At 42.2% G+C, this 27015-nt stretch overlaps 1 protein-coding gene across 6 annotated transcripts in view; it reads left to right on the top strand.

Annotated features, from left to right (window-relative positions):
* Positions 1 to 8554: 8554 nt before the first annotated feature.
* frmd4ba (FERM domain containing 4Ba) overlaps positions 8555 to 27015 on the top strand; it is a 47170-nt gene continuing 28709 nt past the window's right edge. For 2 of the 6 annotated variants that reach the window (XM_085159613.1, XM_085159612.1), the window contains exon 1: positions 19555 to 26664. In XM_085159613.1, the coding sequence (XP_085015739.1) occupies positions 26503 to 26664 (162 nt within the window). In that variant the 5' untranslated portion in view covers positions 19555 to 26502. Of the gene's footprint in view, positions 8864 to 19553; positions 26665 to 27015 lie in introns of those variants that run through there. The other 4 variants (XM_085159617.1, XM_085159614.1, XM_085159615.1 and 1 more) reach the window with 4 other exon arrangements.

Here is a 27015-nt window from a genome sequence, read left to right as displayed (position 1 = left end):
CAACAGTGAACTAAAACTAATGAAAACCAAAGGTATAAAAAATGTTGTGTTCTTAGAAATCTAATTAATTCGAAGTATGTCTTTTGGTGCTTTATTACAAGTAAGAAGTATAATTAGATTTCTGACTCTCACTCACATGTGTTAAATGACAGACGCATATGGAACACAATGATATGGCAGGAGGCTATCCTTAGTCTTCCTGTGGAAGCCCAAATTTTCCGAGGTTGTAAACGCTGCAGCGCAGCCGCTGAGAAACAGGAAGCATGAGTTGTGATTCAGCCATTTCCATGTTGTAACTTGGATCTAAAATTGGTGCTTTCCTTCCCTGACTGTTTCATCACCTTCTTGCACTTGGATGATCTGACTGTTGAGTACCTTCACAGAAGATTTTACAACCCAGCATTTGTCTTAATCTGTTTGAGCACAACAATTACCTAGTGAGTTTTTGGAGGCCTGGTATCCTGTGGAGAAAATAACTTGAAATAATTTATGGTTTAGTTTTTGGGATCAATTGTCAGAAGAAGAAAAAACACATCTGGTGCAAAAAAAAAACCGGTTGTTTTGCCCTTTAGCACATTAAGTTAGCCACAGACTGTAAATAAGGTTTGTCAGATGTGTTTTGCTTCTTGCCCCGCCACCCCCCATGCATAACTGAGTTAAGCATACAAATTAATTTTACTTGTTGATGTGTGAGGATGCAACTTGTTACAAGCTCAATTGTGTGCACACAAAAGGACAAATCAAAGCTACATCTTGTGTTCTTCCCCAATAATAATCGGTTATTCACAGGATCTATTGCAGAATAGCACAGATAATGCTTACTTTTCCTAACCCATCAGTGTGTTGTCTTGTAACACACAATGCCACCAGCAAGCACATCTGCATCGTAAACCTAGTTGCTTTGTGCTGTAATTCCTTAGTTAGCGCAGAAGTGTCTTCTAAATTTCAAGTCGAATAGAGAAGAATACAGTAAAATGCATCTTCCTACATTCATTTGTCAGACAGACCCTTCTTTGTCCTCTTTATCTTTACTTCCTGTGTTAGGATTCCCTAAAGGTTTGGTCACGTTTCAGCAGCAGTTTATGGGAATGTCATGACTCCAAGTACACTCCAAATATCTAATCATTCCATGCTTGTGTCAAAGCAAAACAGCAAATAAATTAGAGTGTAAGCTGTACTGTTTGTACTAAAGTGGAAGTACAGTGAAGCATGTAATGAGAGTAGAGCTAGAAATTTGATTGATAAAGGGATTTTCTTCTTCTTTTGGTAAAGTAACAAGGTGGTATTGAGAGTTGAAGATGCTAAGATGTTCTTTGGGGGTTACCTGGATGAACCTGGATGGATGAAGATTAGAAATGAGCATATCACAGGGACAGTTCAGGCTGGACACAAAGTTAGAGTAGTGAGGAACAGATGGTTTGCCCAAGTGCAGAGGAGCAATGGTGAATATATTCGGCAAAGGATGTTGAATATGGAGCTTCCAGGCTGGAGGAAAAGAAAAAGAGCATAGCCGAGATTTATGGATGTGGTGAAGGAGGACATGCAGAGGGTTGGAGGATAAGGATAGGATGAGATGGGGGTGGCTGTGGTGACCCCCAAAGTGAACAGCCAAAGGAAGAAGAGTGATGTTATATTAAGTTTACCCATAATTACCATGGTATCAGTTTGAGTTTGTTACCATGGTATCAGTACTCCTACAGGATCACAGTGCAATAGGCTAATTTAACAAATATTTATACCTTGATCAACTACCCAACTGACACCTTTCTTAGTGTTGACTTTTAAGTGTAAGGTAAGACTCGACACTGGGGAAACAAAAGCCCATGATCTTGATGAAGACCAATCAGTGTGAACTTCCTGCCAAGAAGGTCGTAGCTGTAGGTGTGTTTTACATGACCATTTGTCACTGCATTTGCTTGCAATGACAGGAACAACATCATAAATACATAACAAGCCAAACTGAATGCTTGCTGCGTTTCAAAGCACATCACATTTTGGCTGTTTTCCCTCTTTGAAGCTGTTGAACTCCTGTAGTCCATTATTTGTAATGCTGCAATCAGTCAGTAAAGCAAAAGAAGGTACCAGTATATATTAGCCAAGAACAAATATATATGTTATCTTTGCCACTTACTAAATTTTATGATGAGGAGCAAAAGAGTTAAACAGTTATGGTATTTTTTTTAAAATGAGGATTTCTTTGTTGTAACCAATCCATGAAGCCGTCAGCTGGTCTGCTGACTTGGTGTCTAGGGCCACGGGCGGTTTCTCAGGGCTTTCAATTTACGCAGTGGTTTTTAAGGCCAAGACATTCAGTAACAGCCGCTGGTAAATGTTCACGAATGCAGATATATTTGGAAAAACCAATGAAAAGTGAAATTGTTGTTAAGTGATAGCTTCTGCTTTTATAGACTTTGGACGGATTTATGTTGCCATTGTTGGAGGAGCCGTCAGACTCAGTGCTTCTTTACATTGTCTAAAGTCTTTGTGTTTCTCTGGTGAGAATCTATAATAAATATAAATTCTTAGGATGTTATTTCTTGATTTTTTCCCCCCCAAGTTTTTGTTGCAAAATATTTTACAGTTTCATTGTACTGTAAGCATCAATATAGTTTGATATTTTAAGAAAAAACGAAATACACCACACGACTCCGTAGCTTGTAGAATCACCTTTTGCGTCATGAATTTGAAGTAATCATTTTCTGTTTGACTTTTAAAGTCTCACATTATTGTGAAGGAATAATCCCAAGCATGAAAGATATCAGCAATGATCTTGGGGAAGTAAGTTGAAGGCCATCAATCTGGGATGAGTTAAGAGGTCATTTGAAATCCATCATTCCACCGTGAGAAAGATTATCCTCAAGTGGGTCATTGCTGCCAATCTTCCCAGGAGTTGACTTCTCAGCAATCACCTGCTTCTCCAATCACCTGCAGAGTATTTTAAAGCAACTCTTTATCTCCACTCACCTTGATTACTGCAGCTGTTTCCCTTTTGTTGTATTTCTTCATTTCTTTTACAACATGTTGAGAATACTTTAGAAAGGCTGAACCTCTTTAGGCTGTAACACTTCACCATGATTGCTATGTTTAAAAACAGTGAGACAGTACATCGATCTCATGTTGCATTAGAAAAAAATGTTCTGCTTTTTGGCATCTTTCAAATAAGCACTGAATTTTAGAACAAATATAAGTTACATTTGGACATGTGGTAGCTGAAAAACCTAAAACAAATATGTGGGACATACATTTATAAGCATTCAGGTGCCCGTATACAAGCATAGAGCATAATAGCAGTTTTTACTTTTCATTTTTCTTGCATTACCCACTGGCATGTTTTCTTTTTACTGTGTGAATGGTTGTTGTGCAAGACCGCTGTTGGTATGTCACATAGCTGACTGCAGTGCACGTTATCTTGTAGTCAGGAGATAATGTTAAAGGCTGTGTGAGGTTACTCAACTGGTACAGAAGTACTAGAATAAAGCAGCTCTGTGTCAGTGAGTAGGTCAAACAAACAGTTTCAGGTCAATTTTCACTAGAGGGCGACAAAGCCAAAAAAGAAGCCGAACAACTTCACTCCTTTTGACCTGGAATGTTGTTTAGTGTCTAGGTTGCTTTTTCTTAATATTGTATCTGAATACTATGACATCTTAGGATTTGGACCTAAAAAAGACTTTGTTTTCAATTAATTGATTAATTGTTTCAAAAGAGAGTAGCAGCAAACAGAGGAAAAAGTAAGAAAATAAACAGAATTGTGTGCTTAGTCATTTAATTACATCAACATGCACCCCCATACCTTCAGAAACGCAGGCTAAGTGAATGTTGATAACAAGCTTCTTTGCATAATGGAACTTTTATCGGCATTTGTTGATGGCACAAGGAACCGCGTTCACACACAACAATTTTTGGAAGTGTTCCCAAGCCCATGCAGTGATTTGCATGACTGGATCATGCCTGTTTTTCATAAAGTGCCACCTGAGAACTCAAAGATCCCAGACATCCAATGTTGATTTTTGGTATTGCACAAAGAGATTTCTCAAGATTAACAGGGAGAGTTGTTGGAATATTATGTACTGCTGCTGATAAGGCATTTTGATTTTGTTTAAGTTTTACATTGAGGAACATTATTCTGAAATTGCTCCACAATTTGTTTTGCAGTTTTTTCTTTGCAGATTTGTGAATCTTTGCCCATCTTTACTTCCAAGAACCTCTGCCTCTCTAAGATGCTCTTTTTATATCCAGTGATGTTACTGATCTGTTTCCACTTAACCTGATTAACAGTAAAGTTTTCCTCCAGCTGTTTCTTTAAAAATATAAAATATGAGTTTATAAAATTTGCAGATCATTGGATTCTGTTTTAAGTGAGATTTTGCGCACCATGCCAACGTTTGTGGAAGTGAAAGTGTGTGATAGGAACTGATTTGTGTTTTGTGTTGATAAGCTCCTATCTACATTTAAAGATTGCATTACACATCTAGTCCACATAGTGGCACTGCAACAGCGTGTGAATGCTGCTTCTCTCACTACAGCTGTTGGATTGAAGGCAAAATTTATTTTTAAAAAATCTAGTGTTGCACATTAGATAAGAAAACAATTAGAAAAAGATTACATTGTACATAGGGCTGAACAACATTATAACACACAGCATGTGATTTTGTCCTGTCAGTGTGAGTGCTCTGTCTTTACTTGGCTTCCTGTTGAGTCAGTATCTCTCCAGCTGCATCCTAATAATCTCAAAAACCTGCGAAAGGTTTCGATTCTCTGCCAGTGTGATCACATGAAATTTTGTGGCAAGAAGACAAAGAAGAAGCAAAAAGATGTTTTTCAAGGGAAATTACCCATCCCATACTGGCTTACCTTTAGTTTTTACTACATGATGATGATCATCATCACCTTTATGTATAAAGCACTTTAAAACAACCACAGCTGACACAAAGTGTTGTACATTGGAACTATAAATAAAATTACATGAGATATAAATAAAAACCAAATAAAAGAAAAGTAAAATAATTAATTAAATAACTAATTCAATTAAAAGAGAAACTAAGGCTCACTGAGCAACTATACAAGATATAAAACATGACTTTCTTAATACAAATACATAGATAGCCTGAAAAACATACACTAGAAGATATTAATAAAGGGGTTGAAATGCAATAGGACATCGCTACATAAAGTGGCATCCTCATATCTCAGGGTTTTGTTTTTTGTGCACATTTGTCACACTTACATGTTTCAGATCACCAAAGAAATTATAATATTAAACAAAGATAACTTGAGTATTTAAATATTCAGTGTCTAAGGGATTACTTCATTTGTTAAGGGTAAAACGCTGTCCAAAGCTATTTGACCCAGGGCGAAAAAGTAATTGCCTTTCTTTGTTAAATCATTAAACAACTGTTAATGTTACATAACAGAATTACTCCAAGACTGCACTGACAATTCATCCAAGAGTTCACAAAAGAACAAAAACAAACCAAAAAAATACAAACTTGTCTTATATTTGCCGGGGGAAAAAAAACATCTTGATGATCTGCTAGACTTTTGGGAAAATATTCTGTGGACTGAGAAGATAGAAGCTGACCCTCTTTGAAGGTTTGAGCCCCGTTATGTCTATTATAAAAACAGTACTCCATAAAAAGAACACAATATATACAGTCAAACACGGTGTTGGTACTGTGATGGACTCACAAGCTAGTATACTCATAGTACTGGTGCCAAGATTGGATAAATGGAAGCGGTGTGACAGCATGGACAGAAAATCTGTACCACATCAAACTGGAGATCTGTCAGCTGTGGTGACGCCTCGGGAAATAAGGGAGCAACTCAAATTATCTACCTGTGTGTTGTGCATGAAGATTGCTGGAAGCCTAATTTTACCCTAAAGAGTCATCTCCCCTTCCCTAAAGAAATAATTACACAGCCTATAAACTGCATGTTTGCCATGAACGTTGAACAGCTAGCAGAAAGGAACGTGGCAGATGTTGGCAAATCATCAATATGGTTTGAGGAATATAATAAAAACAGCCATAATATTTAAAAATGCAAAAAAGTTTGCTTTTCTTTTTCTTGGCTGGTTTTGATTGTTCTTTAAATTTAAACTTCACTGTCTATACACAGTGTCTGTGTTCTATGATCTTTTCCCCCCACAACAACAAACTAAAAAGCCCTTCATTTTTACAGAATATGTGGGGGTTGGGTTTCATTTAGTGAAAACCCACTTAATTAATTCACCCTGACCTGGAAAATACTAAAGACACGCTGAAAAGGCCAAGCTGAGAGGAAGAATGATAACTGGTGGCACAGGACCACAGCACAACAGCTTGAAGGTTTAAAAGAGGGGAACGGGAGGGTCAGTGCTCGTTTATTGTTGACTTTACTTATTGTCATCCAGTCTTTGTTCATGTCAACCTATTCATGAGCATGTGGAGTTTGCTTGGAGAGGGTCTTGGAAGTTGGCCGGAGTTAATGTCTGTCAGAACATAAAGGAAGATGACATTAGCAGCCCATCAAGGTCAAGGTTGGTGTTGGGTGAGTTAAGCTTTACTGGAGGGGGTGGGGGCAAAATGCAACCAAAGACCCAGAGGACAGGATGCACACCAACAATGGGCCAATAACTGTGTGACAGTATGTCAGTCAGAGGCCACTCTCAGGAGGGTAGACTTGTCTACGTGCTAACATCTGTTCCACAAGCACAACATAATCCCTTTGTGTTTAAAATTCATGGCTTCCTCCCTGTGCACAAACTAAGGCCCTCTTTAGAGAGTTTTCCCCGTCTTGTCAGTTGTTTAACTTCAGCTTCAAATCAGCTGCTTCGCATTTATTTGGCTTAAACAGATACATTTTCAGTTTTCAGATCTTCAGTTTTCTGTGAGGTAAAAATGAGTTCATGTACTGCAAATAAGGGTTTTCTCATCTTGGTTATTCCATTTTCTTTTTGCATGTATCTGCTTTCCCTCTGTACTCCATATAGGACATTTTTTTTGTTACTGTTTTTCTTTGTCTTTTTTTAAATAACTGGGTAACACAATGGTGCTGTTGTATTACCATAATGAGAGTACAGCTTATTTGAAGTGTCATCAGAACAATAGTGGGCTAATCTCAATGGGAGCCAAGGCCAAGCAGAGATTTGGTGTGCACGTGAGGAGGTTTGGGGGGGGTTGGTGCACACATGGCACTGGGGCGAGCCTAATCACAAGCTCGCAGAAATCCTCACAAATAGGAGGGGGGTTGGGGATGTCCCTGGGGTTACTCATTTAGGTTTGGTGGGCATTTAGCTCCAGTAGCACAGCACGCCTTCGTTTAAACATGAGGACCTTTTTTTTGTTCTCTCCTCCATGCATATACAAGGCTGAGGTAGCCAAGGGAACGTCACCTTATAGCAACACCAACACGTACTTCAGCTGGTTCATAATAAAAATGGACAGTTTCATCCCTCCCATTTCCTTTCTCCTGGAGTTTCTGTGGATTACTCAGCTTTCCTATTGTTGAGCCAACCCCATGTAGGCACAACAGTGTGGCACTCCTTTCCTTTCCTGTGATCACTGGAAAGTCTATAATACACTGGTGTTCTTACAGGCCTGCAATCTAACCTCAACTCCCTGCACAGTATTGCAAATATATTGTGATGTCAGATGGATAAACATGATGTGATGAACGAGAGTGAACCAAAGCATTAAAGCAGCTTGTCAGAAAAGCAAAACGGTGAGTAAAAACATGCTAAAAGGCTCCAAGGAGAGGAGCTGTGGGAAACTGGGGTTTTGATAGGGTTTCCCTTTGAATTTGGCACTGCAGGTGCTCCATTTGACATGAGCAACTAACATGAGCAAACATGAGCAAAATAAAAATGAATGGTTGGTTATATGAGAAGTTGTTGCACCTGGCCGTCCCCAAAATCTACTGAAAACCTGGTGCTATGGAGCTTTTTCAGCTCTCCCCGCAAAGTATTGTTGTTGTTGACGTTGTTTTATTGATTTGTCATGTGGTGTTTTGTACAGCAACCTGTTTGGATCGGTTGGACTGGATTGGAGAGGCATTTAGCTGGTCGTGTGCCATTTTGCATCCCTGATCCTTTTCTAAAACTCACACTCATTTTTCCGTCGTGTAAAAACTGAGCTGTGGGAAATGTATAACACTTTATTCCACTTCGACAAAACGCTTCTCTGACTTCTGGTAAAACTCTCATATGATCGCTATAAAAGCTGCTTGCTATTTGTGTGTCTATTGTGCACAGTTAACAACAACATAAATATATTGGGGAGGTACAACCGCAGTGCGAAGGGATTAACTATGCCTAATGGACTAAAACTGGCTAAGTCTGGTGCAATAGGGAATACATTTAAAATTACAGCGGTCTTACGAACATAAATTGCTGAATCGCTTTTTAAATCTCCATTACTGAAAGTAGTTAATCTTGGGCTTACTCTGATACAGTGTTTTGTTTTTAATTGTCTCTTCCGCTGAGCAATAGTGGATTTGGGCAGCAGAGAGCGCCTCTCTATTGGCTCCCAACAGCAGCAGTGGGAAATTCATCTGCCCCATCAGGGCATCAGTGGAAGGTAGCGAAGAGGAGGAGGAAGCCGGCAGGAGGCGGGGAGTGTGAATGGATGGGACTCGCCGTGTTCGTGGAGTGTGGCACAGAAGGTTACTATGCCGAGCAGGCAGCAGCCTCTTCTCCTCCTGGACTTTTCAGCACGACTTCCTCAGAAGCGGCTCCTCATTTTAGCAAGAAGTCTCATTGTGAAGAAGCGGCCGCTTTTAATAAGGAGCGCGTCTTTTTTTTTGTCCTTTCAAACTGACCGGTGTGCGCTCAGACGCTCTGCGGACAGACAATAAGTAGGAGCGATCACATCACAACAAAAGAAATACGGTAAGAACGGTTTCGTTTGTACGGGAACATTGCCGCTTAGAACCGTTTGTTTTTCTGGAATAATCTAATGTAAACACAGCGTGACGGGACCTGTAACAGGCTTTCTGGCAGCCACACCGTTTGTTTTGTTTGTCTTGGATTGTCAGTATGTGCTCATGTGACACCTGACAAGATGTTTGCTCTTCACCATACTCCAAGCTTGCAAATTAAACACTTCATCAACTCTTTGAAAAACTACATTGTGTGGCAAAAGTTTAAAAACACAAATCTTATGACTGTGACTATGACTGGATCCTATGACTGTGCAACCCGCCTGCGTTTTCCGTGACTACTACTGACCCAGTGTCAGCTGGGTGCTGAACTGTTGACATGTCAACACGAGTGACTTGCTGGTGTGTTTATGACGTTGTCAATGATTAGCGTGTCCCAGTCAGTAACAATTGTGGTGCGCCGTCAGGTCAGCATAAAACTGAACTCGTGAACTTTTTTTTTTTTTTAAATGTAAAAGTCTTAAAGTACTCTGTGGTCAGCCGGTCATTCTCCTGTGTGTGAATATCCTGTTTCCTGGCCAAAACAAACAATGGTGATCCAAGCACGTGATATCCTGTATGGGTCTCATATGAGTGTATTGTGTAAGTGTGTGGATGGTGAAAAACAAAAATACTTTAAACTGTGCCTCTCTATATAAGAAAAGAAGTCAAAGCAAGAGTTTCTCTTCTCTTAAAGTGGAATTCATTTGTGATGATACAGCTCTGGCATGAGGAAACCCAGTGACTGGAAGTGTGTGAGTGATACAAAACAAAGGCATGGGGCTGCTTTGTATAGGTGACTATATTGAAATTGTGCCTCATGAGTGCAACATGTGCTGCCTGTCTTTCTCTTTTGACTCACATACAGAGGCAAACTGCAAAGGCAGCGCTGCTTTGTGTTGACTTTTAGTCTAGGATGTTCAGCTGCTTTTAATGGGGTCAGCGCTTCTGATTCAATAAAGCTATTAACCGTCGCAGAATATTCCAACGCTTGCCTCGGCACATAGGAGTCATTTGCCCATCAGAGTCCATTAACAGCCTTAACCACAGGGCCGGTTTTGAAAGGGTAAACAGTAATAAACACCGCGTCAAGTCCACCTGTGCAGTGTGACCTAAGCTGCTGACGTGTTCTCACCTCTCCTCAATGAACCTGCTTTGTGTTAAAAGTTGCTCATCAGCATTTTTTTCTTTCCCACACATCTAATCATTCATAGGTTGGAATGATAACATTTGTCAGTTAGACTATGTGACACAGTCACCATGCAGGTTCATGCAACCCAGCACTTTCAGCAAGCAGAAATCCTGCCAGACTGGTCTGAGAGATGATGTCTTCCACACTGGGAGATCAAACTTACTATCAAAGAGTGCCATGTGACATGATGATGTAAACAGCAGTTCTTCCAAATTTTATGCAGAAGTATAAATTTTGCTTGCTCCTTTAGCAAAAGCGGACATCAGGTATTTCAAGGGCATGAGATTGAGACAAAATATCATAAAACTAACGTAAAGTATGTAAAAGCGACATATTTAACAGAGCAGGTGTCATCTTGATCTTAACTAGTATCCTTTAAGTACCAACAAAAATCTGCATTAGTGCATTAGTACTGTATTGACATGACATTTTTTTAACACTTCAGAGGTACAGAATGCATTTTTCACTCATTGCAACTAAACATATGTAAATCCAATGCTTAGATAGCATTAGCTAACATAATTTTACTGAAATGTTTAGATGCTGCCGGCCATTTACAATTTGTAGCTACCAATTTGTGGTAGGTGGCATCAGTTTACAGAAACTCTAGCAGAATCTCTGTGTTTATGCTAACTTTGTTTTCTCCCTCTGTTAAAGCAACAAATCACAGAAGAGTCTCTTGTGTGACTTGTGTTCAGATATTTCTTTTAAATTTAAGGAAGCTTGAATTCGTGGCCTTAAAATGCATTGTTTTTGTGCATCTCCTCATTTCCTTTAATTGCTACTGCATGAGGGACGTCTGGAGTCTCAATGACTGCATTAACGGGAAATGAGTGAAACTGAATTCTTCATTTGTAAAACGAGAGTTAGTTTTGCAGAAATTCCAAACATAAAATAGATGTTGCCCTTTGATCATCTGACAGTATTCAAGTGTTGGGTCAAAAAGCAACTAAAGCAAAAAATGTTTGTTGATTAGACCTCTCGGAGTGCTTGAGGCCTAATTAAAAGGTCAGTCGCTGGAGTGTTTTTCAGTTCTGTGTTTGTGGGTCATGAGTAATCTATATTCACAGTGGAAATCTATTCAGATCGCCAGACCCCAGGACATTTGAATGAAGAGGTCATGCGGACGTTTAGTGAAAATATTTAGTCCTAAATGTTTTATCACTAATGTGTCAGTCCTCCAGTGTTTGCAGTAAATGACTCTAGTTCTTTCCATAACATAATCACTGAAAAGTTGTGTCAACAGGAATCTGTTCCTCATTGGTAGTGAAACAGCTACGCAGTGTGCAGACATCTCTTTTCCTTTCAGAAAGGACATCCTGAGTAAAACAAAGAGTCTGGACCACAGTTTCGCATTCAAAGCACAGACACTGGAAAATTTCCCACTTAAATTGCCAGTTTCAAAATTTGCAGTACCAAAAATGCCACATGTGTACAGTGATAGTTTTTGCTTGGTTGCTGAGGGATGCGGTGTGCTCAGACTCTGTTTGTGTGTTTATTTCCCTTCAGAATAAAGCAGAAAACACTTGCATCAACCTTGGAGAGTGGATCTGAGCTGGGTTTGGTATTCCTCTGGGAGTCTGTTTCCATATCATTTAGATAAAAGAGACTGCATTAAAACAAGCTCCAATCTGTTTAAGGGCCGGCCCTTCCCAGTTTGTGGACAAATTCCCCCCAAAAATGCATCATTCAAGACCACCTCCTTATGAATTATTTAAAGGATGGACACAAGGTTATATTCACGGATTACCCACGCGTATCAGTGGCTACTGAACCAGGGACAGGCACAGAATAAAAGGGTAACATTTGTGATAAAATAAATCATGGCTATACCAACATAAGTGTGTTCAAATTGGGCGAAACAGGCAGTTTGCGACCGTCTTGATAAGAAAGCTGGTCCACTTCAGAAGACTTTTGCACAGTATAGCACAGCCCACCTTTTTTAAATCTTTATTAGATATTGCTATATAATGTTGTTGTTTTGTTTTTTTACACACAGCTAATGTATATACACTCCACTCCCAGTTCAAACTCCCAGTTAAGTCCAAAAACTAGCTGTGATGCATTACATTCAAACTCCTGCTTTCTGGGTGACACCGCTGTCCTGTCAATTTTTCTACTTCCTCATTTGACAAGATGTTTATCTGGAGTATAACCCTGCAGGCTGTACGGGAGCCCAGTGAGTTAACAAATGACAACAAGGGGTCCCAACAGTATCTAAAGAGATAGGGGGACAAGGTGCTGTTAATTAGGCATCTGAAATGTTGCAGTATCACTAAAGTGTCAGTGAATGCAAGCCAAAAATCCCATCAATTTGTTTACTTGTATCACCAAAAGTGTTATTAATTCATTTTTATGGTTATATTTCTGCACCTTTAAGGGTCATGAAAGGATTCTGCTCAGGATCTAAGGTTGTCCACTCCACTGTTTGGTGTCACAGTCCAGTGCTTTATTCATCCACCGTCAGCCTCATCCTCTTCCCTCTAACGTTTCTTTGGTACATGCTTTGTTTATCCAAAGAAAGTCATAATCCAGCCAGCGACAATGTTTGCCAACCGTGTGTAATTCGGAGAATAACTGAGGGTGTACAGGAACAGAAGAAGCAGTTTCAGTAATACTTGTTTCTATTGCTGCAAAACCCTGTCGTGGAATTATTATTATTATTATTTTTACTATGATTCCAACAGCAAGCGGGTCAGTAATGTTCCCATTTATTCCAGAGGATAAACAGTAAAACCCACATAAATGTGTTCGGGAATAACCGGTGTCCTTAATAAAGCTTCCGGGGAGATGCATAAGCTAGAGCGGACTCACTCATTTTATCACAAATGTGGGAAATTATGAAGATAAATTATGGATACCAGTTTTTTGACATCATCTGATTATTTTTAAAGAAAAAGCGTTGCTGTTAATTTGAGCCAGATACAAACACATACACTCAAAGTAATGATTCTTCATCCTAATTTTAAAATGCAAAATGCAACTGAAATATATAAAAATCAAAGATTTATTTATTCAAATAATTAATAATGAAAGAAAATCTGAATGTATACCAATTAAGTACATTTCATTTGACCTGATTGTACTTGTGTAATGAAATTAGTTAAAGTCAGATATTTATTATTATTATTATTATTATTATTATTATTAATTTATTTTGAGTGTATAGACCAGGGGTGTCAACCACATACAGCCACCATGAGTAAAATTGCAGAAAAAAGTCACAATAGTTGATTCCACAGACTGTAGGAAAGTCTGTGCAATGAACTATCAGGACTTTTTAATAAAATATAACGTTTTTGTTCATTTATCTCTTATTTAATTACTTTGGTGGAGTATGAATGGCAATGGGAGTGAACAGTCTTTATCAACAGGAAATCGTTGCACTCCTTCATGGATTAGAGTTTTTGTCGGGCCAATTCTGGCCCCCAGGCCTTATGTTTGACACCCCTGGTATAGACAGACAGGCATTTGAATGTCACGTTGGTATCAGGATAGGCAAATAACCATTTTTAAACAATGTCTCTCCAACCACTTACATTTCCTGGTTTTCCCAACTGTCTGTATTCATAAGACTTCTTGAATCATAACACTGTGTACTGCTGCTCAGGTGTGCAGTTGAGATGTGGATCTTCTAGCAGACCTGAGCAGAGGAGCGCCTTCCTCCTCCCAGTTTCAGCCACATCCTCGGGCATTTAAGGGAACCTTGAACCCAACAGCTCGGTGCACAGTTCCGCTCCAGAAGTGAACACCCCCGTTTCTGTTCTTCCTCCTGCTCCTCATCATCGCCTGTTTTCCGACTAGAATATAATTGCTGTGAGGCTGAGAAAATGAAAATAACAACAAAGCAAAGCCCTCCACCACCTTTCCTTCTATCTGTGCTGCTGCTGTCGGCTTGCCCGTGAGTTTTTTTTGGAGACATGGAGGGGAGTGACTCTCCCTGAAATGATGCCGCTTGTGCACCTCTCTCTATCTATTCAACAATCCCTCTCCTGTAATCATTTCCCATTTCTCTGTATTTCACTCCTGAATACACACTACACCCAGATTACACATTAGGAGAGCTGCGAGGTGGTGATGTAAAGGCGGGTGCTTAAAAGCCTGAATGCTCAGAATGAGAGTCCCTGCCCGGCAAATGTGTGTAAGGTAAAGGCGGAGGGATGGACGGAAAGGGCCTGAGTTGCTATTATTATCCTCTCAGGCACAAATGGAGAGGTACATGGTGGTGGAGCTGGAAAGAAAAAAGCAACCGTGCTTCCCAAGCAGACATACCCCACAGCTTCATACCCACAATGATCAATACTCCTCAGCTTTTAAAACCCCATGTGAGTGTTTCACACATTTAGTGCCAGAAGGGTTAGAGGCATGTTAAAGACACACACTGGAGACTTCTGTGAATATGTGATGCCCTCATAACTCCTCACAAAGTAATTTCCTGTTGAATTGGCTTGATTTTTTTCTTTCAAATCATATCTCTATAAATTCATTTTGTGTGGGTCTGTGGCCGTACAGAGTGCATATATTGATGGCTGGATACTGCAGGTGCTCGCTCACTAGAGCGTAGCATTCATCATTAATAGAGGGGTTACCTGAGCTTCCTCTTGTACTGGGTTAATAGTGGAAAGCAACGCCCCCGCTGCAGCTAATACACATGCAGACACTAGCTGCTCACAGTTCACGTCCCCTGCAGTTTAGAAAGACAGAAATCATCCAGCTGCGGTCACCTTCACCATGGCAGCTTGGGATGAGGGGAGGAACTGGAGGAGTTGGGGGCAAAGGGGGTGGTGGGTGGGTTAGAGGGATCTGCGGGAAGTAATTATCACCTGCCCTGTGGACCGAAAACGAGCATCCTGCTGGTTCACTCAGACAGATCAGACTGAGCTCTCAGACATGGATGAGCGTCTGCATTTTAGCTCTAACATGCAGGAAAGATTTAGGAGTGCGACACAATGACAAGGAAACTGCGTCATAGGGGGAAAACCTGTAATTCAATAGAAAAATACGACTTTGATCTAGAGGATTTTTTATTTTCAAGGTTGCATTGTGTTCCTAAGTGGCTTGTGTACTGGGTTTGTACAACGTGAGAGTACCCTTTAACCTACTTTATGCTATTGTATCAGCCGTGTGCTTACTAAGCACTTCACAAAAGCGTGCTAAGCAACAAGTTGCAGAATCAGACCTGGACTAGAAATAAATGATGTCAGGACAGCATTTGATGACACTCTACACTGGACTTGGATGGAAAGCTGATATGGGGGTTGTGTGCAGGGCACAGTTATAACAGGTGTCGAGCACACCGGGAAGAAAGATGACACTCGGTGTCCTCAGGGGCAGGCGGTGGTTGTCATAGTGGCGAAGATGATCAGTGGTTTAAAATTTGTGTGGTTACATTTAAATGGTTTTCCAGAATGGACTTCTGAATATCATCAAAATTAATCACATTACATTTTAGGCATGCCAGAAGTACCAGACATTTGGTAGTTTGTGGTAGTATCAGTAGAACTGCACGAGTCTCGATATCAAACCAAAATTTACCCCATGTACTTAATAATTGTAAAAAAAAAAAAAAAAAAAAGTAGACTGGGTACTGTATTGTACTGTAGCATTAGCAATTTTAGCATCATTAAGCTAGCTTAAGCATTTAATGTTAGTCATTACAAACATTTAAGCGTATGGACTGTAGCAGCTAGGGGCAACGCTAGCTGTCAATATGGTAAAGTGTATTTCCAGATAACATAAACAGGATAATACTTTGGATTTTGTTGAATACTGGACTGAAACTTTGTTTAAAAAATTGTTAAAAAGATCTAGATTCCTGTCTTTTAGGCATTTTGTTAGACTAAAGTGTTTCCTGCCTTAAACAATGATTTGGATATTGCCATTTGTGAATCGGTTGTCAACCTCTGGCTCCAGATCACACCTGACTCTTTCTCAACTTGTTGGGGCAGAGCTGCCAGTGCAGCTACTTTAGTTGCATTTTCCACATGTTGGTTTTCCTGTGCTAGCGAGCACCATTCTTCTTCTTCAGTTGTACAAGGAAATACTTAAAGTTAAAGTGGGATTTGGCAGGTGGAAGAAATCTAAAATTGGGTGTAGAAGGAAAATAATTAGTTAGAAATAAATCGTATAATAATAGATTTTGCTTTTTATACAGCCGACTGAGTTCAACAAGATATAAACAGAAGATTTAAATTTCTAGTTTATAAAATTTCACGTGCAGTCCTCACCTTTGGAAATCTCTCATCTTCCTCTCTTGTCCTGTGCTTCTCTCTCAGTCACACTTTAACATTCTACCACGTAGAAAAACGTTGCTCCGTTTACATTTGCTGCTCTTCTGTTCTACTAGCATATTGCTAAAGTACTGTTACCGCAACTTTACATCTGCCCCTTGAATGCATCACAGTGACGATGAGGGAAAAGGGAGGTTTTGAAGATGTAAGCAGGCTATGTCCTTATTTTCCGAGTAAATATCACCATGGCATCAGATGTAAAGGCATGAGAAATTAACTCATTTGACAGTATGAATTAACCTGCCCATCACATTTAATTGCTCATTAACTGAAGGTGTCAGAATGTCATTCCAGGCCTGTTTAACCTCTGGCCGTATGCAGCTTCCTTCAGTTCCAGAAGAATTGCTTCCCTGGTAGAAACGCTGCAATAAGAGACAAACAAAAAAACAATATTAATAATATACCACTGTGTTTTCAGAATTTTGGTATTGAAAAGTATTGTGCTTTTTATTCAGGTAACAACCCTGATTTCATGTCATAAAGAAAAAAATTCAAACATTTGCAACATTTTCTGCCTTTATTACTTCTAGCATCTTCCTTGGGGGGCTCAACCCGGGGTAGCGGTCATGGCCAATTAGGGGCTCTGTTGGCTCTTAGGTGACGGCTTCCTCGTGGCTACGTGCAGCGGGGCTAGGGGAGGGTCTGTGCTGACGGACGGGGGTTACTGACCTGGTAGCCTGGCTGCCCCTGGGTGGGTCCGGGACGGGCGTGAGGTTCTGGGGGCGCTCCGGCTCTGGCCTGGGGCCCTGGCCGGGCCTCGGGGGCCTGGGTCCTGGTTGGTGTGTTGCCGGGGTTGTGGGCCGGTGGGTATATGGGGGCCCGCCACTGGCGCAGGGTGCCGCCGGTGCGCCGAGCCAGCTGGGGGGCTCTTCAACTGGTGGGGGGGGGGGTTGTCACATCTTGCAGGGGCTTTCCTCTCTCAGGAACTCTCTCTGCAAGAGGGGGAGATACAGGAGAGGTGGAGGAAGATCTCAGCCTGGGCGTCTATTGTCTTATGTAGTCTGGAAGATGAGTGGATGATGGGGTGGGTGCAGTTTTCTCTGTTGTGGGGTTGAGTGGACTGCCCCGGGCTCTGTGGGGCCGGGCGGCGCCGCTGCGCTGGGCCCCGGTTCGGATGGGCCTGGGCCCCCCTTCCCTGGTGGGTCGCGGAGTATGGGGGTGCCTACTGGGGTCAGCGGGGGAGCTGGCCCCAGGGAGGGGTCACTTGCTCCTCCCTTCCTTCCCTCCCCATCTCCAGCTGCCTCCCTCTTCCCGCTCCACCACAACCACCCACACATGCAGGGCCTTGGAGTGGGGGTGTGTCACCAGGGTGCAGAGGAGGTAACCCCCCCCCCTCTGTCCCCTTCTGGCTGCCTCTGCCTCAATTTTATCCCGCAACTTAGACATTCACATTACTCACATTCTCATTACACATAAATATAGGATCTTGGGGGTGGGCACGCTACACGGAATCCCAATTACCATCAGGGTGTACACCTCACCCCCGGCGTCGTTGCCCACCTCTCAATTTTAAATACACGTAGACATTGAGGGCTAGCAGGAGGGACTATGCGCTTACCTGCTGCTCTCTGGCAGGTAGCTCCATGCCCTCCTGGGTTTTAAACGCACCTTAGAACACACATACATCAACACTACAATGAGCGGGTGGAGGGAGGTTAGGAGTCTTCTCTCACCCTCGTTCTCTGCTTTCTGCTGGAGCAGGGGGGCTAGGAGGAGGAGTTGGCCGTCCGACTGGGGTCCGGAGTGTGGGGCCTCCCTGCTGCTGCGGAGTCGGGGCGGTCTGCTTCTCCCCACTGCAGGGAAAAGGGTAACACAACCTGGGTCTGGGTGCAGTTCCCCCCTCCAGGGGCAAGGGTACCTAGACCCGGTTCGTAGAGTACGCTTGGGGAGTGTGATTGTGTGTACAGCGTCTCTTTATGTCTGTCTCCACGTTGGTTGAGTGTGGAGTAAGTGCATATGAGAGCATGAGGGTGGGAATGGATGTTTGTATCTGTGTGTGCCTGTATGTCTGTGTCTGTATGTCAGGTTGGGTATCAGATGCCACCTCTCTGAGGACAGCTCAGGCCCTCCAAGGTTTGGAGGCCTATCTCCCCCCACCACTTCCCCTGCCGGGGGCGGACTCCCTCAGACGTCGGTGCGTTGGTGGTTCTTTGTGTCCGGGGGTGGGCGTCCGGGTACACACCGGCTCACTCCTTGGCGGCTGCTTATCGGGGCCTGGAGCCTGGGGCTCGCTTGGGCCACTTCGGAGGTGGGGTGCCCCCGGCCTCTCGGCCTGGGGCTCGGTCACTCAGGCACAGCTGGCTGCCGGCGGGGCTCACGGGCACGTCACTGCAGCCCCCCCTGGCTTCTGCTCCGTGGCTGCTGGGTGACCCCTCATCTGGGACTCTCCTCAGCTCTTTCTGGGACAGTGGCGCGGCTGCCCCTCTGTTGGTCTTCCTTGGTCTCTTGTGTTCTGGGGGCCTCTGGATGTCTGGGGTTTTGATCTCCTCCATACCTGCTTCATGCCCTGGAGGACGGGGCAGTGGCCCCCCACACCCTCTAGCAGATCATTACATGAGGGAACCTTTTAAGAAAACAAGCGCGTCCATGCTCACAGGTGTACACACGGGTGATCACACACACAAACTACACCCTTTTTGGCTCCTACCTCAATGCACACTGTGCTGTCGATCTTACGTGCTGCACAATAATGTTTAATATTTAGTATTTACTGTCATATTCCCATATATCATTGTGATGTGGTTTATTGTATTACTCTCGTTTTCTTCTGCTTGTTTTCTTTTTTCTTTCTCAACAGGTGATCCAGGTGATCGATATATGTATTTTTTTTTTTTTTTTTTTTCTTCTGCTTATTCTGTTGGTTTTTGTTTTTTGCCCTTCTCCCCCGTCCCTCTTCTCAACTGTTTTTCTTCCCCTCTTTCTTCTCCCTTTTCTTTCCCCCAGTCAAGTCTGTCCCGTATTCAGCAAGTGAAAATAAAATAAAGAATAAAAGGTGAATCAAATGGACCATTACGGCAAAGCTGGGATGGTCAATTTGGTAAAGAAAATCCGTTGGGCATCTTTCTTCGCCTTTAGACAATAATTCTGATGGCAAAAGAACCAAACGGGACAGGCAAAAAAAAAAAAAAAACAAAAAAAAAAACAAAAAAAAATGAATGTCATTCCAGGCCTGTTTAACCTCTGGCCGTATGCAGCTTCCTTCAGTTCCAGAAGAATTGCTTCCCTGGTAGAAACGCTGCAATAAGAGACAAACAAAAAAACAATATTAATAATATACCACTGTGTTTTCAGAATTTTGGTATTGAAAAGTATTGTGCTTTTTATTCAGGTAACAACCCTGATTTCATGTCATAAAGAAAAAAATTCAAACATTTGCAACATTTTCTGCCTTTATTACTTTTATCAATATTAATATTACAACTCACAAGTTATTTCAATTCAAAAGGTGACTGGCCACCAATGATTTGCACTTTGCTGACAACTTTTGCATGTTGTCTTTATCATTTTCAGTCAAGCCACAAAATTTGAGTTCAGAAAGACTCAGATCCTGTTAATATTTCTGCTTTGATGCCCTTCGTGTTGTTTTCTTCTTGCTTCTTGCTCGCTGGCCACAAAAACGGTTACATGTCATACTTAATGGTCTCTCTGGTTTTAGCTCAGTTTAGGTCTCCGCCTGCTTCACTCACTTCATCTGATGTTTTTTGCTGTTGTTGGCATCTTGGTCAGTCTGTCATTCTGTCCTGTGGGTCTCTCTGATTTTTTTGGCAAAGTTGTTTTTTGGAAGCTGCAAATACACAAAAGGAGAGCAGCAAGTGAGGACTTTCAAGCTGTAAAAGCAAAACGATGAACTTAAGACATTCTCAAATTTAACACAGAGGCAGGTGGTTTGTTTGTTTTATGACCTCTTTTTTTAACCAAAGAGTCATTTAAACCAGTTTCAAAATGCAAATACGGATTGGTTCAGCTTTGTGCTTTGCAATGCAGCCTAGTGGACTATATTTTTCAGCTACTGCCTCATCTCTCTTCCTAATCTCAATTTTTGGACGCTTGTGTGTTTCTTTACCACAAGAACTGGGTTCTTTGTCTGTGCTTTGAGCACTTTTTCTGTCTTCATGGCAACTCCTAAGAATATTTACAGTTAAAATTTTAATTTGCTCTCATGTGGTGTGTTTTCAAGTCAATAAAATATTGAAAAGCAATGAGACATGTTTTCCATCTGCTGTGTAGCAGCTGTTTCAGAATTTGTGACCATAAAAACAGTAAAAGTATTGAATTAGACATACTTGCAGCAGTAAAGCAGGAACAGATGCCCTGGGTTTTTTTATATTTAGGCTCTTTGCACTACAAACTCCATGCACATATAAATCCCCATTTGACTCGCAATGAACTCAACTCCACTTCAAATCAAGGCACCTCATGAAATTGCTCTGACAATGCCAGCACCTTTGGGAGCTCTCGGCCCGCTGAGAGCGCTTGTATTCATTTGACAGGATAAAAATAGAGGTATTCTACCATATTGGTGGCTTAATACTGACAGTACAGTATTCCCATAAGACTTCCCCTAAGTCTTTACTTTAAAGTAATGTCTCCGTGAGTCTCACGGGTTCTGCAGTGTGCCTGCGCAGGACAGGGGGGTAGACATGTGCACTTCACAGCTGCACATCTGTTGTGGTTTCTCAGACATGTGTTATATGGCCAGATAAGGCCATATCACTGATCTCATTATCTAGTTACTAAATTGGATTGGGAATGATAAGCCAGAGGAACTCACATGTACAGATGCAGATATCATCTGCCAGGTCTCTACTAATCGCGAACCGTGGCCACAAAATGGATTTAGACACTTCAGAACGGAAATGTTTTGATTTAACAGATGGGAACGGGAAGACTCAAAGGAATTTCTAGTGTCGATAACTTTACGTGTGTTAAAGGCACAATTTCTGTTATCGGATGAAAACCTGCCAATACATCAGAGTATCAGATCACTTACCCGGGGTGAAAATCAGATTAAGAAGCAACATTAGGAATCAAATTGAACATCCACAAATAATGTAACCACAGATACTAAGAGTAGCATTAATGCAGGCAGGCTCAGCCACAGTACCAGCAGATCACATCTGCTGACATAATTCTATAAATTCCTCTGGGAAATTTCTTATATAGGGCACCGACAGCTGCTGTACTTCTGCAAGCTGCTTGGCAACCCACCTTCTCCTTGCAACCTAGCTCTCCCTGTTATGCTGTATCCAGCCTAGTCAGTGTGCTGGGTCTCAGATATAAATGACTGCGGAGCAAAGATTGAAATGCATTTTTCAGCCAGCTGGTGAGCTGTTTTAAATATTTGCAAATAATTGTCTGTAAAGTGTATGAAATTTCTATGAGTTGTGTCATAATTTTCCCAGAGCCATCTTTTTAAATTGTCCAAAAGTAACTGATTGACAGCTGACTAACAGCTGTATTTCTCTTTAAATTCACTCGTGACTTCTGATTTCGTAGGGTTCCAAAGCATCATATTTCAGTTTTTTGTATTTGCAAAACAGTTCTTAGTGTTTCAGATCATAATACAGATTTAGATCATAATACCCTCTCAATAACTTCACCCCGTGCATGGCCTCAAGGCTCATTACAGACTGATAGTGTCTCCTCCCCTCCCCCCACCCTCTGCTCCGTCCCTCTTTGTTTCACTGGGATGCCTGTGGTGATGTGCACAGTGGCCATTCATGTTTTTCGTCACTTGGATATGATATTGAAAACTTCTGACACTGGCTCTTTATGCTTCTTCTAAGAAATGCCTGGGCAAATCTGTGCACCCGCAGTCCCTTGAGGCAACATTTTTTCATGGCAGTCAGTGTTGGGCTGTTGACTCATATTGTGGCCTCTAGCCCCCTTGCACCCTTCCCCCAGCTCCTGACCTCCTCCTCTTCATAGCATCTGGGTTATTCACACACATGGTTTGTCATGGCCTGTGGCCTCCAGCGTGCCCCTAAGGGCCATCCTGTACAGCAAGAGGAGCTGGCCCCAAATCCCTAGTCACAACCCAAAAGCCGATAGGTGCATGGTGGCAGCCTGAAGCCCCAGGCCCTTGTCTCTTTTTCCCGTCTTTCTTTCTTTTTCCACCCCCCACACTGCCCAAACAGACACACACACACACACACGCAAAGCTTTTCTGTCGCACCAATGATTGCCAAATGGAGCTCTATCGCACAGTGTTAATTGGCTGTAATTAAGATGTCTTGTGGTTTCTTAAACCACAATTTCAGTCAAGATGCATAATAGTAATCTCTCACTTACGCTGCCTTGGTTGTCAAATCTGAAAGCTTTTGTCTTTAAAGGATTAGTTCTTTCTGATTTATTGATTTCAAGCCATGCGTCAGGGGAAGGTTAACAACAGTGAGAACACACAAGATGCATAACATCTGATATTCAGCATAGCCATGCTTGCACTATTAAAGCCCTTTAAAAAGTAGGACATAGACTATGCATGACCAAAGATGGCCTTTTTAATGTTTTATGTTCCACATTTGTTCATCTGTGATGTATGATTACAGATGATGCTCTGATCGGGTGTCATGATCTCAGACAGCTGTGTCCACCTGCTAAATTTCTAACTGCAACTGACAGTCGGGAAGCGTGATAAGTGTGTGTGGGTAGTGTCCTGTGAGGAGACGGTACTGTAAGTGAGAGTGCCGACCTGCGTATGTTTGTGTGTCGACCTGCGTATGTTTGTGTGTGTGTGTCAAGCGTACTGTCCAAAATGTCTTCCATTCAGTGTGTCAGCTGCAGTCTCTGTATGTGGCAAAGCTCGTCAGCTGCAGGCGTGTGTGGGTGACAGCTGTTTCCCTGCCCTGCTCCGGCTCTGTTCTGTTCACCGGGAGGCCTACCCCGTTTAGACTATTAATCTACCACTTACTGTACACGGTAATTGCCATCCCATGTTGAAAAGAGCCCCGGGACAAGAAACCGTGATGATCTTGGCAGCGTGGCTCCCCCTGTCATGCCCTGCCTTGTATTCTCTACAGATTCAAGCCTATTAACACGAAGCTTCAGGGATAGAATTTGGCTAAATTGTAACAACTTGCCTGTCTGTACTCTTATTACATTTTCAATCCACATGTCACAAGTGAAATAAGAGCTTTGTGTGAGGAGAAATGGCGTGACATTGGCAAAAAAAAAAAAAAAAAAAAAGCATGAGGAAAAGACCCTCCAGACAGAATAATTTACCACAAAAGGATTGCCTCCATTTGCCCCCAAGGGTTGTCTGACACCCTGTTACCCCATCTGCTGGCAATAAAGGTGCATTGCAGCGTCCGCAACAATGATCGTCTGTCCGAGGTGAAGTACAACAGCAGCTGGAAAAGAATGAGCCTTTAAGTGAGCACAGCCTTGTGAAAGCACATGACTAATTCAGAGTGACACAAAAGTGACATCAGAGGGGGTGACGGACCATGCCGTGACCTCATGGTATTTACGGCTGCTGTGACAGTGGACGATAAGAGGGAACACAGGTGATAAATTCTCTCTGTGAAAGCATTTATTTAGCTGTCGAGTAATCACTTTACCTTGAAATTAGTGGACAAATTTGTACTTGCAAGCTTGTTTTGTGTGAGATTTCAGAAGTTAGAATGAGTGTGTCACTGATCACCAGGAGACAAAGAAACCTATTTCAGGCATGCAGAGATCAAAGCTGGTTTTGTTGTCTTTTTATGTTAATTTTAAGCTTCAAGCTCATTTAGATTAATGGCACCCATCTTTACAATTTTGGTTTGTGCTCATGAGTTTGCAGACACAAAAAGCAGAAGATGCGCCATTAGTCACGATTGGTCGACACCACAGAGCCCAAAATGCAAGTAACTCGGGAACATAATGGAGCAATTATGTGCTAATTAGCCACACATCCCCTCTAAGAGTTAGAGACTGAATGACTATTCAATATGAGATTTAGTATTTGAGTAGTTGTCACAAGGTGTATACAGTACTGCATCTGCCCAAAAAAGCAGTTATTTTAAGATTTAACATTACTTACAGATCACACAGAGTCACAGAGTATCAGATAGATATTCTAAATATGTATCTACGCAACGGCTGATATTAACTTTTATCTGGAAAAGTTAATATCAGTTAGTTCCTCTTTGAGACTTGGTATAGAGAGTAAAACTGTGTGTCTTAAAGACAGCATCTGCATGTCTATAGTGTACCTAGCTAATTTATTGTTCACTCTACATAATGAATGTACCCACTTCTAAATGGGTTCATTTAAATTTGCTAGAATCAAAGAGTGATCTTTTTTTTTTTAATGCAAGAAATTGTTTTCAGGCAGTTTAAATGCTTATTAACCAGGCAGTTTATGTGACATGCTCTAAGTGGAAAGTCAAGATGTTTACATGGCAGAAATGTGTGCCACAGATGCATAAGCCCCTGTTCGTGTTTCAGAGTGATGTGGACCAGAACACATCAGCCTCCTTTGCACACATGGCAAACACATGTGTGTTCAACAGCAGCAACAGTGTCCACCATATGTTTGGCTCTCTCGCCCGCTGCCCTCCAGGCAGCTGTGGCTTTGCACGCCTGTCCGTGTTTGTTATAGTTAGCTGCAACTTTACATTTAGGACAGTGAATCCTTTCACTTAGAAGTAGATCCATCTGATTCAAGTGAGATGGATTACAACATCACATGTATTTAATCCTTTCTGGACGCTTGTTTGCATTTTGATATGATTTTAAAATGAATGCAAGCAAATGAAAGTGTATCCCTGGCATGCTGTTCGGTACAGTGATGGCACATTACCAATCTTTTTTTTGCCAGGGGCTGCCAATCTGAAAACAGCTGACTTAAATGAAGTAGGAAGGGAGCTAAAACAGACAGTAGCCTCTGCACTTCCTGCACAGAGACGGTGCATGCATAGCACACAATGCATTTTAGATACATGGCGGCTCCTGATGGGTGCTAAGGTTGTGTTTGTTTACACACAAACCTTCACTTCCTGCCCTGCTTTTTTTTATTGGTAATTAATAATACACAATTTTCACTAATAGGCTCCTTCTCTCACCTCTGTCTCCACCCTTCTTCTGTGTTGTCATTGCAGATGTAGCAGACGGTTACATTGATCACGTGCATTGAAACGGCACCTTGTTGTCTGCGGCCACTTTTAAATTTCTCAGAAATTGGGATCACATAAACAAACATCCGGATATTGCTTCCATGTGAGCCGCAGCACTCTCCCATCTCTCCTTTCGTGCTGTTTTTGCTCAACCTTCTCCAAGTTGTAGGTCTGACTCAGGTGTTCAGCTCACGTGTGAAGTTCACCTATTATTTACAGCCGTATGAAAGGAAGAAACAAGGCGTGTTTGCATCAGAGCCCTCCCAACTGATTTTCCCCAGACGGTATCACTTTTAGTTTTGCCTCGTCAGTTTTGCCAGCCATGCTGATCCAAACAGGACCAATTATTTTTAGTGCTTCTGCAGAATATAGTGGGTGGGAATGTCTGGACTCCTCAGGAAATTGCTCCCCACATCCCAGACAAAGTGACGGACCATTCCCACACCCTTTCTCAGACAATGAAACTGAAATAAATGCTGAAATAAAAAAGTAATGCGAGAGATGTAGTCATTCGCTTTTGCACAATCCCCCCCTCAAAAAAAAAAAAAAAAAAAAAATTCAACATTATACTACTGTGAGCCACAGATGAACGAATGTGTGACTTCAGAGTGGCCAGCTGAGGTTTGTTCACATGTAAGTTGTATTAGTATACAAGTGTGTTTATGTGGTGGGAGATGGAGCCTTTGCAGCAGGGGCTTTGTGGTTCTGTCCTGCCCTCCCCTGCACTCTGTGAGGCAGTGTTTTGGACCGGGGCCCAGGACCAAGCCGGAGGCACACTGCTCTGCTCCAGCCTCTCCAGAGCGCCGACTCTCACTGACATTACATCAGCTGGGGGAGACATAGTAGACTAGTGTGTGTGTCTGTGTGTGTGTGTTTGTGTGTGCTGGAGTGAGTGCTCCATTTAAGCTTGTTGCTCTCAAGCAAAACAAAGTGGTCCGCAGATCAGCTCTTCTACTCATTCTGAAGGTGCAAGGTGTCACCAGTAGAAGAAGAAAGAAAGGTGGCCAGCGGAGAGAAAGAGCATTCAGACATGGCTGTGCGTATCATACGTGGGATGGAGGATCTGGTGGCATCGGGTAGCCAGCTCGTCTGGAGCCTGGCGCATCAGACACTGAGGAGCTGGTACAATCGTGGGCTGATGCCATGCAGACGCTTCCTAGAAGCCTGGTTCAGGATTGGGAAATGCTACCAGGTATGAGGGCATTAGTGTAAATATCTCAAGTGGGAGGAAGTCAGATAAAGCTGATTTTACTAGCTGCCTGGGCAGCACTTGTGATTAATTACTGTATTGGATTTTTATGGCCAAACTTTCCTCTGACTGAAGTGAGTCAGTGCTTTTTCCTCATCTGGCTCATTAGTGCATGCATGCGTTTATTTGTGTGAACGTGAGGAGGCACAGGCTGCCTCATGCTGAGTCACAAAGTCTGTTTTTTAACAAGGGTCCCTCTCCCAGGACACGTGGTAATCATTTGGAAAGCAGCGTGACCGGCCGTTTGATCTCGGCGTCCGGGTAACAAGGGGCACTTCCAAAGTTTTCTTTGAA

The sequence above is a fragment of the Neolamprologus multifasciatus genome, chromosome 5, assembly GCF_963576455.1.
Source record: "Neolamprologus multifasciatus chromosome 5, fNeoMul1.2, whole genome shotgun sequence".
NCBI classification, from domain to species: domain Eukaryota; kingdom Metazoa; phylum Chordata; class Actinopteri; order Cichliformes; family Cichlidae; genus Neolamprologus; species Neolamprologus multifasciatus.
This window is presented reverse-complemented; position numbering and strand designations above follow the sequence as displayed.